The sequence below is a fragment of the Vombatus ursinus genome, unplaced genomic scaffold (assembly GCF_900497805.2).
Source record: "Vombatus ursinus unplaced genomic scaffold, bare-nosed wombat genome assembly UNPS02014841.1, whole genome shotgun sequence".
Taxonomy (NCBI): Eukaryota; Metazoa; Chordata; class Mammalia; order Diprotodontia; family Vombatidae; genus Vombatus; species Vombatus ursinus.
The window spans coordinates 11,232,102-11,250,099 of record NW_020954619.1 but is presented as its reverse complement, the minus strand read 5'-3'; the positions used below and the strand labels follow the sequence as shown (position 1 = coordinate 11,250,099).

Sequence of the window (17,998 nt, the reverse complement as noted above, 5' to 3'; positions counted from 1 at the left end):
AAAAATAAGCTTTTCAAGTTGTTCTTCTTTGTCAAATAGAAGGAAAGAAGGAAACAAGCATTTATTGACTATTGTGTTCCAAACATTGTGCTGTACAAATATCTCTTTTGATACAACAACCCTGCTGTTGTCCTTAGTTTACAGTCGAAGAAACTCAGGCAGACAGAGGTTAAGTTACTTGCCTAGGGTCACACAGAGAGTAAGTGTCTAAGGCTAGATTTGAACTTAGATCTTCCTCTACCCCCTGTACCACTGAGCTGCTTCAATGGTCATTCTTAATCTCTAACCAAAAGAGATTCTACTCTAATGTGAAGCACTTTAACACCAGAAGAGACTGAGCTGTGAAGAGCTATGTTAGGATGTAGAGTACCTTTTTAATCATTCAATCTAGAGTTTACTCTAGTGCTCATTTCCAAAGCAACTTTGGTAGGCCCTGGAGGGAAATACAGTTAGTTTTCATAGTCTGAACTGTAATAGTAAAAAACACGATGGCTTTAAGTATCAACTAGAAGTTAAAGGCAAAATGGAGAAAGGCATCCAGCACATAGAAGGAAAACTTTTAAAAGTATAACATTTGCTATTAATTATTCATATTAATAAACTACATTGTGCCAGACATACATAATAACTGGTGCTCTTTTTAAAAAAAAGATTTTTTACAAATGGACATCAGCATGGTCATGTTAATAGATCATGTTTGTTGACTGGGTGCCAGTCTAGCAAAGTACAGAGAAGCCTATCACTCATTCTACCATTTGTAAAGCACTGTGCTAAATGCCTGCCTCCAAAGGTCCTGTGCCTTACATTCTAGTAGAAGAATTCAACATATACACAGATAAACAAGGTTGGCCACTAGAAAGTTGGCCACTAAATGATGAATTTTTTGTCTACAGCAATCCATAAAACAAATAAAAATGCAAAATGGTTCTTAGTCCCATGCAATTGCCTCGTTCTGCAGTGATTGTAGGAAAACATCATAAAAGGACAGAGCATGCAAAAATTCATAAAGTTCTTACATCATTTAGAACATTAATTGAACAGATTAGTCATATAAAGAATGATCTTTGTTCAGTGACCAACTAATAGATAAATTTCTGGAATAAAACCATAATCACATTGGTATTCTCACTACAAAGGACACCAATAGATATGAAGAATTTACAATTAAATGGAAAGATCATTCAAAGGTTTTACTCACTGATGAAAAAAAAGAATATATTTCATTACAGACAAAAACGTAATTTCATGGGACATTTGATCACCTTGTCTTATAGTCCTCATGATGAATATAGAAAAAGCAAACAGGTCATCATCAAACCATTGCAATTTATGGACCAACGTGTAACAAAGATAATATAAATAGAGAATTTCTATGGAGAACTTCACAGGACCCTCCAAATTAAGTTTATGTACAACTCAGTACCAGGTGACTTCAACAAAAAGATGGGCATAGGATGAAATGGTGAGAAATACATTGGAAATATCATTTGGGATTAGGAAATAGAAAAAAAAGGCAAAAGAACTTTAGCCTATTCGGAAGGCTCATGGCTATATATCTGAATACTGTCTCCAAGGAGAGAATCTGAAGGTACCAGTTGTAGCAAGTACTGTGAATCATCGCAAGAAATGAAATTTATTATAACTTAGGTAGCAAAAATCTAGTTGTTGATGAGTCATTCTTTAAAAATTTTTATTTTATTTTTTCCCCAATTACATGTAAAAACATGTTTTTTACATTTGTTTTAAAAATTCTTCTTTTGAGTTCCAAATTCTCTCCCTCTCCTTCTCCCTGAGATGTTAAGCAATCCAATATAGGTTTTATATATATATACATACATACAACGATGTAAAACATATTTCCATGAAATAGCTTCTGCCTTTAAGGTGCTTACATTTATTGGAGAAGATAACATGTACATATATAAGTATATACAGACTATATGCAAGGTAGTTTTATGGGGAGGGCATTAGCAGCTGGGGGAAGATTAGAAAAGTTTCTTGTAGAAGGTGGATCTTGAACTGAATTTTGAAGGAAAAAAAGGATGCTAAGAGGTGAGGAAGTGGGGAAGGAGTGCATCCCAAGTGTGGGGGGAGTTCTGTGCAAAGGGAAAAAGATAGGAATCACACAATCACACAATTTGAGGGTTGGAAGGGACATCACCAGCCATCTTATTGAACCCATGTATAAAAAGAAAGGCCACTGTAACATACCCAATAAGTGGACTTCAAGTTTCTATGAAGCGGAAGCCCGTTATGCTTTTGGACAACTTCAATCATTTGGACGTTTTTCTAGATATCTAGCCTAAATTTGCTTCATTGAAATTTCCACCCATTACTGACTTCCACTTCTGCCCTCTGGAGCAACAGAGAACAGCCCTTCAAATACTTGAAGACAGCTATCATGTTCCCCCTGTGTCTTTTCTTCTCCAGGCTAAATATACCTGGTTGCTTCAACCAATCCTGATATAACATGGACTCAAAGCCCTTCACCATCCTAGTTACCCTCCCCTGGGAACTCTCCAGCTTATCAAGATCTTTCTCAAATGATGGTTCCCAGAATTGAACACAATACTTCAGATAAGGCCTGACAAGGGCAAAATATAGTGTGGTTATCATTTCCCTTTTCCTGGAAGCTGTGCCTCTTTTACTGTAGCCCAAGATTGCATTAGAAATGTGGGAAACGGAATGTCGTATGTGAAGATCAGCAATATACCATTTGGCTGGACTGAACAGCACCAGAAGGAGAATACTGTATAATAAGGTTGAAAACATAGGTTGGAGAAACATTTTCACAAAGGGATTTAAAAGTCAAAAAGAAGTGTTTTATTTAATCCTAGAAGATACAGGGACCCACTGTATTTTACTGGGGATATGTGTGTGGGTGTAGGGTGACATGATCATACCTGTGCTTTAGGAAAAATCATTTTGGCATCTGTGTGGAGGGTGGACTAGAGTAGGGAGAAACTTGAGACAGGAAGACCACTTAGAAGGCTCTTGCAATAGTCCAGGTGAGAAGTGGTGAGGGTCTGATCAAAGATGGTGGCTATGTGAATAGAGAGAAGGCATTTAGGTTAGAGGTATGCTAAAGATTTTGTAGAGGTAGAAGTAACAAGATTTGGTCATATGTGAGGTAGGGAGCAACAGGAGTGGAGGATAATATATGTAAAAGAAGAGTGTAGAAGAGAAGTAGGGTTTGAGGAGACAGTAATGGGTTCTATTTTGGACATGTTGGGCATGTGAAGTTTGAGATGCTTGCAGGCTGTTTAAAATGTCCAATAAGCAGTTGGTGACACGTGACTGATGCTCAGGAGAGAGATGAGTGCTAGACATATATATCTGGGAATCATCTACATAGAGATGATGGGTAAACCCATAGAAAGTCTCCAAATGAGAACAAAAGGGACTGAGAAGGTTCAATTAGATAGGTAAAAGAACCAGGAGAGAGCAGTGTCATGAAAACCTAGAGAGGAAAGAATACCCAGGAGGAGATATATGCTTCTACAAACTTGTCTAAATTTGAATATTTCAAACGTGAAGCTAAAACTGAGTGTGATGTAAGGAAAAATATATGTCTCAACAAATTCAAACATGCATTTGCCTTTTGTTGAGCTTATTATAAAATATCTCTCATATCTTCTGCGATTCATCATTTTCTTTCAACGGTTTGAATTCAGTAATATGACAATGTCTTTTGTGTTCCATGTTTAAGATTTAGTTCAGTCTTTAATTTTGCCTACTATTGGGAAGTTAATCATTGTGACCTGCAAAAAGCACATTTTTCTCATCTTCTTTGATTCCTAAGGTAATTTAAAATAAATTGCTTCAAATTTTTCCAAATCATCCACTGATTTTTTTCTTGCAGTTTTTTTTCATTAAAGTACCAGTAAATGTGGTTTTCTTTTGGTAGGGGAAGCTAGTAATGATTGTAGTATATTCATATAGGTATTAATAAGGGGACTTGTTATTATGACCAAAGGGTTAGAATGACTAGAGAGCAGAGAAGAATGAGGTAGGCCTTAGTGAGAAATAGCTAAAGTTCAAGAATAGAAGGTCTGATAGACCTGATAGTGTAAAGGGGCTATGATGATTCTTTTCCTATTCCTACCCTCAAATGTTGGTTGATGAAGAATGTGGCAATGTTATAGAAGATGTATAGAATGTTGTATAGAATGCTGTACCTGGAGTCAGTAAGACCTCAGTTCAAATCCAGCCTCAGACACTTGTTAGCTGCATGACCCTGGACAAATCATTTAACAGTTATCTGCCTCAGTTTCCTCATTTGTAAAATGGGGATTATAATAGCACACATAATTGTTATTAGCACAATAACCACAGTTGTTGTGAGGATAAAATGAGAAAATTTGTAAAGCATTTTGCAAACCTAACAATACTGTATAAATACTAACTACCATTATCATTATCATCATCATTATCATTATTCAGTGTCCTCAGGCAACTCTCTAAGACTATAAATTGTGAGTTGCTAATTTGCATCAGTGGAAGGAGCTCTCCCACAAATGAAGCCATAAGACAGGACCAAAAAAGAGAAAAATTGAATAATAATGTCATCTGTTACAGAGAAAAGAGGTAGAGGAATTCTACAAAGAACTGATAAGACCTTCCAAACTAAACCAACATGTACTTTGATACTCAATAACTTCAATGCAAAGGTGGATATAAGGGAGAACAGTGAAATCTGTTTGAAAATATGGCTTGGAAAATTGAAACTTTATTTATAATATTCACAACAGACCCTAAAGACAAGATATGAGAATGTATCTTTCTTCTTTTCAGAGGTAAGAGAATGGAGGTGGAGCACAGGAAATACTGTCAGACTAGACTGATGTATTAATTTTGAACTGGGTTTTTTCCTTTCTTTTTTACTTTTTGTTGTAAGTCAAGGATGTCAGTGTGGGGGATGAGAGAGGGGTATTTTGGGTGATGTGAAAACAAAAAATATCAATAAAAATAAAATAAAATGGTCAAAATTAAAAAGAAAATATGGTTCAGTAATAATGAATGAGAGGCCAAAAATTGTAGATTACATAAACATCTCATAGCTAAACAGTATGAGTATTTTCTTCAAGAAAAAAAAATTGGGAGACACTGGACATAGAGAGATCCAAATGATATGACCAAAAATAAAATCAATTATATTAAACAGGTAGTAAATAATTAGTTACTTATGTGGAAATCATTCCTGAATTAGCTGTCTGCTTAAAGTCAGACCACCAACTTTCTAGAGCAAAGATGAGAAATGCAAAATTACTTTAGAAAAAAGAATAAGCATGAGGAAAAAAAGATATGGTGTGCCATTAAAACAACTCCAACCTGACATATTTAAACAAGATAATAGTGCCCCCTCCCCATGGGAAATAGCTGGAAAATGGACATTGATACCATTTATAATAATTTTGTGCCAATAACTAACTGATGTAAATTACTTTTTATATAGAGAAATATAAAAAAGGCCTCAGAACTTTCTTAGTCATCAAACATTTGATTTCTTTGCCAAAGATGGAGCAGCCAAAGAAAACACTATTTCAAAATATAAACTGCTTTGTAAAATATTATTGTGAAAGATAGATTATGAAAAGAATAACTTCATTAAATGGAAATAGTGGAGAAAAAACAATTTTAAAGAAAGTTTATAGAGAGACCCAACTAAGAAAAGTCATCCTGAGGACATTTGAGGATGAGACTAGAATGTGGACAACAAACAGGTGAAAAAATGGAAAAAATGGAAGAGGTTTTTCTCTTCCTCCTCCTCCAACTCCCTAATCCTACTCTCAAACTTTCCCTTTTCAAGAAAGTTGATTAGAGAGACCTTTGAAAAACAGTTTGGAATCCTGGCATTTTGCCCCTTGCTCTTAGATATACTTGGTTTGCTGCACTTTTGGTCAGAGCTTTCTGACAACTATCAGATGCTGATTCCTCTTGCACTCTCAGCAACTTTTGACTCCTCTCACATTAGGATTTGGTTTGGCCATTTTTAGACTTTGGCAGTAAATGAATGTGCTTCCTTTGTATAAGGTGATGTTATTGACCCACTTGTCAGTATTTCATGCATTTTTCAGTGACATGAAGCAATTGATATCAGTTTGTGCTGAGCCATCTACACTTGCTCACTCCATCCTTCTCATAATCACTACCTTGCATCTTTTCAAATAGTCTCCTCTCTCTAGAGGAGAGTTTTTGTCCTCTCTGAAAAATCAACTAGCTAGTCCTAGGTTGAAACCCTTTAAATTAATCTGTTAGCTGCTTCCCCATACATGCGCTTTGTCTCCTAACTCCATGCCTTTGCATGCTGAGCCGTATCTGATATGGACTTCCTTCACACCTCCACCTTTTAGGATCCCTAATTGCCTTCAAAATGCAGCTCAAGTGCTATCTCCTATATCAAAGCCTTTCCTGAGTCTTGCCTCTTCCCCTACTTATTAGTGGAGTTCTCTCTTGGAATAAATGAACAACAACAAAAAACATTTATTAAGTGCTTACTACATGCCTTTAAGCATTGTACTGAGCTCTGGGTATATGAATACAAAAGCAAGACAGTCCCTGTCCTTAAGGAGCTTATATTCTAGTAATGAAAGATGACAATATATATATAGTGGAATTACTTTGTGTAACCCAGGTTTGTCTGAGCACACCCAGTTTGCCTAACATGCAGGCACCCTTGAGGGACTTTTGGAGCATGTCCAGACTTTGGAGGCCTCTTTGTCCTCTGCTGTGTGGGTGTGGGTAGCATCTTTTGATTGGCTGCCTGCTTCTTTAAAACGGGTGAGACTGAGCCAATTGCTCTCTTTTTGGCCTCTCTTATCTGCTTCTTACATAGGGTGAAGATCCCACTTTACCCACAGTGAAGACACCATGAGTGAACTTGTGAGAGGAGAGGGAAATCTTTCCTCTGCTCCCTCCTTTACCCAGGACTCCAGAATGGACTTGATGGGGGGGGAGTTGTTTCTGTTTTGTGTTGTTTCTCTTCCTCAGTTTCAGATGCCATCGATGATTTTCACGGGACCGAGAGTTCAAGCCATGACAATCTTGGAGTCAGGATTGTAAGTGGGATGGTATAGCTCATCAGTTCATCATGGAAGCCCTGAGAAGCCAAGGTGTCTGAAACTTCAGCCCAAGGTGGGTTTTAGACTTGGAAATGGGACTGTGCTCTTTGGGAATAAAGATAAACTATTAACCTGTTTCTCTTCTACTCCCACAAAGAAGAGGGAGATTATGCCTCCTATGTGTTACGGGCATAAGTTTATATATTGGTGATTATGTCTTTTGAAGTAAATATTTCTGTGTAAAAGCTAATTTGACTATTTCTGGCTAATAGACCTGAGGATACACGGACCACCCCAATTGAGAGAACACCTTCAATGGGTTCTGGAGCCATTGACAGAGAGTCTAGACATCCTCAATTCCTTTAAGGATATCAGACAACCCTGGGGATAGAGTGAAATGTAAAATACCTGGCCTCTAGAAAGTGGGGGTCAGGGTAGCCTGTGTTACATTTGTATATACTTTCTATTTACTCATCTGGGTCATGTTGTTTCTTCTCCATAGAATACAAGTTTCTTATAGACAGAGACTGTTTCATTTTTGTTTTTGTATGCACAGCATCTTGTGCGTAGAGTAGGTACTTAACACATTTTTATTGAACTGACTTGAACCCATGATCTTGGTGTCATTAGCACAATGCTCTAACCAAATGAGCTGCCAGCTTCCTAAGGCCTCCTTCCTGCTCTGCAGAAGGTAAGAAAAGGTAACATTGAATTAGTACTTTTATGGAGTATATATGATGCTTGGGTATCACTCAAGGCATGTGTCAGGATTGTAGGGGAAGCAGAAAGATTATACAAATTGTCATTCAGCGAGCATGCTGATTGCATTCCGCTCTTTTCTTTTCATTACATTTGGGCATTCCCAATGAACAACTTTATGCTAATCAAGTTTTAGTAACTGGTGCTTAAAGGAGATAAGAGAGCGATGAAATGAGATGGATTAGAATGATTAAAGCTTAATCTAAGAAAGAAAAGCAATGCTAGTAGAAAGAGGAATCACTTTAAAATGATGAGGAAGGTGGCATTTTCAGTCATTTTAAAAGGTCATATTTGGCAAATTAGGTTTGCTTATATGGCTTGATTTTGACCCTGGACATCGTGCTCTGATTCTCAAGTAAGTGTGGTAGTAATTGAGATTTGAATTCAAAGAGTTAAATTAGGGCTAAATTTGTGTTACGATATTTAAAGTAAATGCATTCAGGCTCCATTATGTAAATTTAAAAATAAAATATTCCTCCTTTTACTTTCCAAATTTAAGAAATTATTGAAGCCTGAAGAATAGATTAAGTAATTTTCCTTTAATTATTGTACAATGCTTGAAATCCATCTGTGATCATTATCTAGATCTCAAATTATATAATAGTTAGAACTGTGAATCACCCCTAATGAAAGACTCAGAATAAAAAAAAAACACCCTCCAATACTCTACCTTTAATATAAAGAGGATTAAAATCATCTGTATGGAAGGAGATATTCTAGAGAAGTAATCCTAGAATTATCAAATTTATTCTAAAAACCAATTTTTCAGCACTGACATTGTACTAATACTATATTGCCTCCAAATACTTTTATGATTAAATTCTGAAGTAAATTAAAAACATGTTGAATCTTTGCCATTGAAACTGAACTATTCTAGAGTCACATGGTGTGTAGTAAGATGCATGTTGAAATATGTACATTATTTTTCCATTTATTGTGAAGTATTTTAACAATTCAATTCAACAAAAGTTTATTAATAGCTAAGTAAATATAGTGCTTGTATGTAGTAGGGATGTTAGAATGGAATCATTTTAGTCCAACATATCAAATTCCCTTCATGTAGTGGACTCTGATCAGGCTTTGCCATGACACCTCCCCCCCTCCCCACACACACTAGGTACTGATTGCTGACCCTATGATTAGAATGAGGATGTACCTCATTCAAAGTGATGGACATGATAAGAATTTAGCAGGAAAACAAGTATGATGGTATGTGTGTAGAGTGGTTGGAAAGGAGAAGTAAAGTTCAGAAAAACAAGATTATAAGTGGTAGATGAGGAGGGAAACCCCAGGGACTAGACACAAGTCATATAGACTTTGTTTTCACAACTGCTCAAGAAACAACCAGACTTAGAACATTGAACATTTAGGGATGAAAGCAATAGCAAGGAAAGGAGGGAGGTCATTGTTCCCTTAACCTGACTAGGCCTTCACCATTCCAACAGGCTTCTGTTAACATGCCCAAAATGAGCCTCTCTCTGTAAGGGATAGAGAGAGGCAAATGGAGCCTGTCTCACTGCATCTGCTACTGGTGCTGACCTTTCTTTATGTATAATTGACTCTTGTATCCTTTGATGATTCCCCCTCAATGGTATAATTAGCACTCTTGTAGTCCGAGACTGTTCATTCTTTGCTCGATCCTAACCTGAGGCCCCTTTGGGCTAATTCACTTCAAATTTATCAGAAAACTTATTCTGAGCTAAGTAGTAGAGGATCTTTATCTAAATTAAGTTTTGGTATTGGCAAAAATAATTAAGAGCAATGGAAACTCAATTCTGACAGTGCTGTAGAGAAGTAGATATACTCATTTGTTGTTGGTAGAATTTCAAGTCTGTAAAATGTCTTGTAAAAATTATAAAAATAATTATATTCTTTGGTCTGGTAATTCCATTGTTGGGAACATGCCCGTAAAACATCATTTAAAAAAAGAGCTGTTTAACGATTTTCATAACAGCATTACATGTGTAATCATAAAAACTGGAAGCAACCATTATTAGTTGAATAATAGGAGAGTTGTTAAATAATTATAGTACATTAATGTAACAGAATACAAAGATGCAATACTAACAATAGTAGCTAATATTTATATAGTGCTTACTATGTGCCAGGCACTGTACTAACAGCTTGACAAATATTATTTCATTTAATCCTCACAACAACCCTGGGAGGTAGATGCTATTATTATACCCATTTTACAGATGAGGAAACTGAAGCAGACAGAGGTAAAATGATTTGCCCAGGGTCATCTAGCTAGTAAGGTCTGAGGCCAGATTTGAACTTGGTTCTTCCTGACTCTAGCCCTCTACCCACTGTGTCACAATAAGAATGAAAAGTGTGAGGAATACAAAGAAATCTGAAAAGACCTTCATGAAAGATGATAAAATTTAAAAAACCCACTATAAATTAGAAAAATAGCACCATGGAAAGAGTACTGGCTCTGAGACCATAGGACCTGTTTTCAAATAAGGACTTCTCATGAGTATGAGCTGTGTGACCTTGAACAAGTTAGAACATCCCGACATTAGTTTCCTCATCTGTAACTTGAGAGAGCTTGGATTAACTGGTGTCTGAGGTCACTGCTAGTTCCATGGTATAAATCTATGATCCTGTAAATGCAGTGCACATTTATTGATAGGAAGAAAAACAAAGGAGAATGGAGAAAGTATCCTGATGGACACTTAAGAGCAGTGACCAAACTAGTGTTAGGATTCCTTATTTTGTCAAGTTAACTTAAATGTATAAGCAAATTTAGTTGTTTGCGCTGATGTCTAATATTAAGTTTCTAATAAGAATTTTACTTTCAAAATCACAACAGATTAATTTTTAAGGGTGAAACAATAGGAATTGTCCAGTTCTTTCTTCTGATGTGGACTAAGTAAGAACTAGGTATAGATTTCTCAAGCTGACTTCTTGTTTTACAGAGTAAGGAAAATTAATTTTGGTCCAGAAATGGTAATAAATGGCAAAGAGAGGGTGAGTTTTGCTAATTTTGAATTTCTGTTTTCTGTATAAAAATCACAGAAATGACAAAGCGCCTAATTGGTTACCCTTAGAAAAACATTTTCTTTCTACATATCCTGCAGTATCCTCATTAATTCTCACATGAAGTTTCCTAAACATCCACTGCTTCTCTTCAAGACTACTTTATTATTATTCCTCTTAACTGGGAGGTTTGGATTCTTTATCTATCAACTGATCTCAGCTTGATCCTATGCTATTTACCACTTTTTATCAATGATTTCAATAAAGTCACAGATGGCATATTTATCAAATTTATAGATGACACAAAGCTGGGAGGGATGGCTAATACACTGGTTAAGTTAGGATTCAAGAAGACCCTTACAAGACAGGCCATTGTGTCAAAAATTTAAAAGGGATAAATATAAAGTCTTACTTTGGGGTTCAGAAAATCAGTCACAAAGATAAGATGCAGTAGGCATAGCTAGGTAGTAGTGTGTCTGAAAAAGTTGTGGGTAATTTGAACACATTGGCAAGGCCATTGTGAGCCAACAGTGTAATATGGCTTCCAAGAGAGCTACATCTATGAACTGGGGAGTGTCTACAGAAGTGCAATCAATTTGGTGAAGGGCCTCCAGATTGTGTCATAAGGGGATCTTTTGAAGGAACTAAGGAGGATTTAGCCTGGAGAAAAGTCAAAGACAAAGACAACTAGAACATGATAACTATATTTAAATATTTGAAAGGCTTTCATACTTTGGAGGGGTCAGACTTATTCTGCTTGGTTGCAAAGGGTAGAACAATTCTTATATGGAATAGTAGAAGGAGTGAAGGATTGGGGTCAAAGGGCCTGGATTTCATTCCTGGCCCTTCCACTTACTATTTGTTTGACCCTGGGGAAGCAGTAATCTTTCTGGGTCTATATTCCTCGTCTGTAAAATGAGATAGGTGCACTCTAAACCCTGTGAACAATGACTAGAAGTTGCAAAGACAAAAGAGGTCAATTTAGTCAATGAACTTTTATTGAACACCTACTATGTGCCAGGCACTGTAATAAGTGCCAGGGATACAAGGAACAGCAAAAGACATTACCTTCTCTCGAGTAGCTTAGAGTTTAAGGAGGGAGACAGCATGAAATCAACTTTGTATGAACTATATATGCAGGATAAATTGGAGATAATCAATAGAAGGAAGGCACTAGAATTAAGGGAAATTGGGAAAGACTTCCTGAAGAAGATGGGATTTTAACTGGGAGTTGAAGGAAGCCACAGAAACCAGGAGGAGCCAGAGATGAAGAGGGAGATAATCCCAGGCAATGAAGACAGACAGGAAAAATATCCAGGAGATAGTGTGTCTTATGTGAGCAACAGCAAGGTGGCCAGTGCCGCTGGATTGCAGAAGACTGGAAAGGTGGGAGTGGGCCAGATAATGAAAGGCTTTGAAATTCAAACAGAAGATTTTATATTTGATTGTGGAGCTATTGGAATTTACTGAATAGGGACTGACAAAGTTAGATGTGTACTTTAGTAAATTGCTTTAGCACCTGAGTGGAGGATGAACTCGTGGCAGGGAGACCAGCCAGCAGGCTATTGCGGTAGTTGAGGCATGAGGTGAGGAGGGCCAGCGCCAGGGTGGTGCTAGTGTTAGACAAGAGAAGGAGTGTACATGAGAGACGTTACAAAGGTAAAAATCAACAGGCTTTGGCAAAAGATTGGATATGGTGGTGGAGTGAGAAAGAATCACAGTTATTGCTCACGTGATAGACTTTCTTTAATCATATATACCATCTTCCATGGATGAAAAGGATTCATTTATAGTAGAGGTTTGTGGCTTGACTTTTTTTTTCTGTGGTGATGCGTTTGCACTGAGTTACAGACATTTCTCCTCTCCTGGTCTTTGGCACGCATTTATAAGCTGCAATCATAGAGTTTGAGTTTCATGGGAGTCTTTAAAATCAACTAAACCTAATCCTCATTTTAAAGATGAAGAAACGGAGTCACACAGGTATTAAATAGTTGAAATGAATTTGAACCTAGGAATCTGGCTCCAGATTTCATATTCTTTCCCTTATCATTGTTGTAAGGAATTATGTTGATTATCTCCAATTTATCCTCTCTATAGTTTATTTATATGGAAAATATTGCATGTTGTCTCCTGTAGTAGATTGTGAACTCCTTGAGGGGAAGGGAGTCTTTTATCTTCCTTTGTATTCCAAGCCCTTAGCAAAGTTCCTGACATGTGATAAAATTTAAAAAACCCACTATAAATTAGAAAAATAGCACCATGGAAAGAGTACTGGCTCTGAGACCATAGGACCTTAACCTGAGACCATAGGTGCTTAACAGATGTTTATTGACCAACTGACTATTTATGAAGCTGCTTGTTTCTAGGTAAAGGGAACTGGTGCATATGGGGACTAAACCCCAGACCATCAGCATATTGTTCAATGTGAAATGCTCCCAGTTCACAAACTTCTCACATTCCTATTTCTGTGGCATTTTCAAATAATAATAATAATAATAAAACACATACACACACACACACACACACTTTCTCAACAACAACCCTGTGAAATAGGTAAGGGTGTCCCAACAGTGATATATCATTAAATACAAGATATCGTTAAGAAAAGGTGGTGTCTTAGGATGAATATCAAGGAATTATGTGACCAGTCAATAGCAGCTTTCTTCTCTTAGTTCAGGATATAGGAATTTTAAGTGTTCAGTCTTTCCATTATGATAAGTCTTCCTCCTCCCTTATTATCTTCCTAATTTGTAGTAGAGCAGGAGAGTAAAGAGCTAATATCAGTTGTTGGATCACCTACATAGTAATATCTTTTTTCCATTGTATTTATCCAACATCCATGAACTAGAACTCAGTTTTAGAATATATTAGCAACAATAATACTGTGCTTTGTATACAAAGAAAATGCTATCCCTGTGCAATCAGTTGGGATACTTATTTTGAGGTTTTTAAACAGTGGCAATGGGTTTGTGGTCATTACATTCACTTGGAGACAGCTATATGGGCTTATGGGCAGAGCAAGAACTGAGGTGAGCAACTAGACATGTGACTTGGACACCAAATATAGAGGCCATTGACTACAGTTACAGACCTTCAGCAGTATAGAAACAACAGATTAGCTTTTAGTTAGTAAGTATAATTAGTTAATACAGGAAGCTACCAGATGGTGGGCTATGGTGCACTCTTCACTCAGTAGAGGGCATCTACTTGAGCATGCTTTATGTTTATATTTATTTGGCCTAGATACAAAAATTCCTAGTAACACTGTACTTACTGGGTCCACCCTATTGCTGCAGAATAAAGTTAAGCCACATACGAGGCCTCAAGATGTTCCTTTGTCATCAATGATACCATGCTCTAAACATAGATTTTGTACTTTTCATGTCATTTGAGATTTTCTTCTTAGGATATAATCATTTTTAGTGTATCCTATACTTTATTAAAGTTCAAACATGTCAAATCTGTTGTCTCGCTGTCATCTTTTAGTAGAGAGAAAATGTGCACTAGTTTGAAAGAGAATCATGTAATGTCATTTTGTCCTTTTCATTAGAGGAAGTGATCAAAACATTTGACCTCTTCCATAATCCTAACACAGCCCTCGGGTTTTCAGAAGTAGAAGATGGAGATTTATTTGACTCCAGTTTTCTATTATGATAGTTCAATGTTATTTTAAAGAGAAAATACATTTAGTTTCTAAAGAGTTTTTTTTTTTAATTTTAGATAATCAGTCACTATATTCTGGTAGCAACTAGATTCACTTCTTGGTTTCTGTGTTCAATCTACTGGATTTTAACTTAAAATGAAGTATAACTAAATTAGGGGTTTTGTATAGTCCCAGATTACCTGAAAACAGGCAAGAAAAAAATGCATGTTCAGAAAATTTGAATTAGAGAATTGTGGGTTCTGAGCCTGAATTTTGCTTCTTTGATTAACAACTTGAATGGATGGAGCACCTATTCTGTAGTCCTACAATTGACTTACCTTATGATTCTACGGAAGTTGTGTAGTTATCTTAAGGAGTCATTGGTAAAGGGTGAATGTTATTGACTGGTTGCTTTTCCAAGTATGTGGTAAATAATTGTTAAATGATCTCTCTCTCCCTCTCCCACTCCCTCTCCCTGTATATATTATATATATATGTATGTATGTAGCATTTCCCCCCAAAGTTGACTTACATTTTGGGCTTTATGAGATCCTTCACTTGCCAAAAATTCATACAGGACTACAGCTGCTGAGATGTTCTGAGCATGTAAATCACCAAAAAGCAAAGCATCAGCCATATTCTCCATAGCTTTCAAGTTTCCCTTATCAGCTGCTTTGGCAAAGATTAGGTAGGCTCTGATTCAAGAACATGAAATTCGAAATTTAATTTTCAAAAGTCAATTTTTTTTTCTTCTCTAGCACAATATTTGTCTTTAAGTGTTTGAATTCAATTGTTATTGCATTTATAAAACAGGTTGTCTAGAAATGAATTGTTACATTTCCTTATCAGTAGATTTTTTTCCTCCTAAATGATTAATGGTCTGTGATTTTTATTTCAAATATAAGAGAAGACTTAAGAGTTATAAAAAATAGACATTAGCACACTTCAATGCTTCAAGAACATCAGATTTCATAAGTGTAGGTGTTCTGCCCATTGATGCAGATCACAACCAGTAGTTTCCTATATTACCTCTAAGATTGAATAGAAAGTCCTCTATGTGGCTTTCAAAACTCATAACTTGACTCCTTCCTGTCTTTCCAGTTTTCTTATACGTTACTCACCTCCATCTACTCTGGGATCCAGTGACATGAACTGACTTACTATTGCTCACATACCACAATCCATTTTCTGGTTCCCCACATTTACACTTTCTGTCCCCCATGTCTGAAACACTCTCTTGTCTCATCTCTGCCTCTTAAACTTCCCTGGCTTCCTTCAAATTTCAGCTGCCAGGCCTCCTTAATCTTAATGCCCTCTATCTGAGATTACCTCCAATTTATCCTGTATTGTCTTTGTACAACAGTTTGTATGTTGTCTCTCCCATTAAACTGTGCGATCCTTGAGATCAGGAGCTATTGTTTACCTTTTGCTTAGCATGGTGTCTGGCAAATAGCAGGCACTTACTGAAGTAAACCAGTGGATAGAACACTGAGCCTGGAGTCAGGAAGACATGAATTCAAATCTAACCACTTCAAATCTAATTCAAATCCAGACATTTACTTGTTGTGTAACCCTGGGCAAGTTACTTAGCTGCTGTCTGCCTCAGTTTCCCCAACTGTAAAATGAAGATAATAATAATACTATAAATACTAGGGTTGTTGTGAGGATGAAATGAGATAATATTTGTAAAGTGCTTGGCACAGTGCCTGGCACATAGTAGACACTGGATTTTTTCCTTTCCTTTCTTTCCCTCCTTCCTTTCTTCCTCCCTTCCCTCTACTCCTTACTTCCCTCCTTCCTTATTTTTTTCCTTCCTTTCTTCCCTTCTTCCCCTCCTTCTTCTTCTCCCTTCATTCCCTCTACTTCTTCTTTCCTTTCTTCCTTCCTTCTCTCCCTTCCTTCCTTTCTTCTTTGCTTCCTTCTTCCCTCACTCCTACTCTCCCTTCCTTCCTTTTCCTCTTTCTTCCTCTTCTTTCTCCCTTCTTCCTTTCTTCCCTCCCTCCCTTTCTTCCTTCATACCTTCCTTTATCTCTTTTTGCCTTTATCTCTTCTTGCTTTCCTTCCTCTCTCCCTCCCTCCCTTCCTGACAACCTCTCTTCACCTTAGTAAATGGAGTGTCTATGACTGAAAAAAAAAATCACCCAGTGGCTAACTTTCTAGTGACAATCCTCTCTGAATATTTCTCTGATGACAGACACATCGAACATCAATAGATTTATTCTAAGAATCACAGAATTTCTGAGCTGGTAATGACATCAATGACCATCTAATCCAACCAATATCTGAAAATCTCTAGAATTTACCATCAAAGTGGTTGTCCAGCTTTCTTTAGAAGTCTTCCAATGAGGGGAATCCATCCCATCCTACATTTGCCCATTCCACTTTTTATCAGATAACTCTGTTCAAGCCTAAATCTCACCCTGCAACTTGTACTCGTTGTTTTTGTTGTACTTGTTTTTAGTTTTGCTATCTGGAGCCAAGCAGACAAAATCCCCCTTCCAGGTTATGGCTTTCAAATACTTGAAGAGTCACCATGCCTCCTCCTCTAAATGTTCTCTTCTCCAGACTAACCAACTAAATATGAGGTTCAACTGATCCTCATATGTTGTTTATAATTTTTGTTACCCTATTCTTGTTGTTCTCCATCTTCTCATTGTCCATCCAGACCTGAATGCAATACTTCAGTAGTGGTCAGACTAGGGTGAAGTAAAACTATTCTGTGACTATCTTAATATACAGGTAAGTTTGCATTAGCTATCTCAGGTGGCAATAGAACACTAATGACTCATATTATCAATGTTTGTACTCCATTGATCTTTTTTGGAAGAACTGTTGTCTAACTATATCTCCCCTATTTTGCATTTGTGAAGTTGATTTTTTGAACCTAAGTGTAATACTTTACATTTATTTCTAGAAAATTTAATCTTATTTGATTTAACCCAATGTTGTAACCTGGCAAGATGTTTTGAACCCTGGCTTTGTCATCTTCTCATTTTTAAAGCATGCCATCAATTTGGTAGGACCTTCCAGAGCTGATGCTCTAGCTTTTGAGAGCCCCAGGGTCACTTCGCCACAATGGGTCACCAGAGTAGGACTATAGTGGAAGGTACAATAACATACACAATGGACAATTTACTATCTTCTTAATGTGAGTTTCAAGTGAAGTAAGAAATTGAGGCAATCATCTCGAAACAGTGAACTCACCCAAATCTGAATACTGTTGATCTGAAGTATTATTTATCCCAAACTTATAGAGAATGGTAGAAATTAAGATTGGCATGTCACACCCATGAAGGAATTTTCATGAAAACAAAAGACTTTATGTTCTAACATGAATTTTGAAAAGCTAAAACCTTTGCTAGGTGTAATAGTCTGACTAACTGGTTAAGCAAGAACTTGTAATCTCTCAAGGAAAATAAGGGCGAAGTGTATGCCTTGTGTCCTTCAACACAGACTGTATAAAAGAAAAATCAACTGTTTTTTTAAGAAAAAAACTTCAAAATTTTCATTTAAACTATTTGTAATTTATTGTACAAGTTTTGAAGTTTTATAC

General features: G+C 36.7%; 1 protein-coding gene across 1 annotated transcript in view; it reads right to left on the bottom strand.

Moving 5' to 3' along the window:
* SEL1L2 (SEL1L2, ERAD E3 ligase adaptor subunit) overlaps positions 1 to 17,998 on the bottom strand; it is a 111,257-nt gene that overhangs the window by 66,167 nt on the left and 27,092 nt on the right. Inside the window, exon 3 of the mRNA XM_027840290.1 lies at positions 14,978 to 15,140. Within this exon, the coding sequence (XP_027696091.1) occupies positions 14,978 to 15,140 (163 nt within the window). The remainder of the gene's footprint in view (positions 1 to 14,977; positions 15,141 to 17,998) is intronic.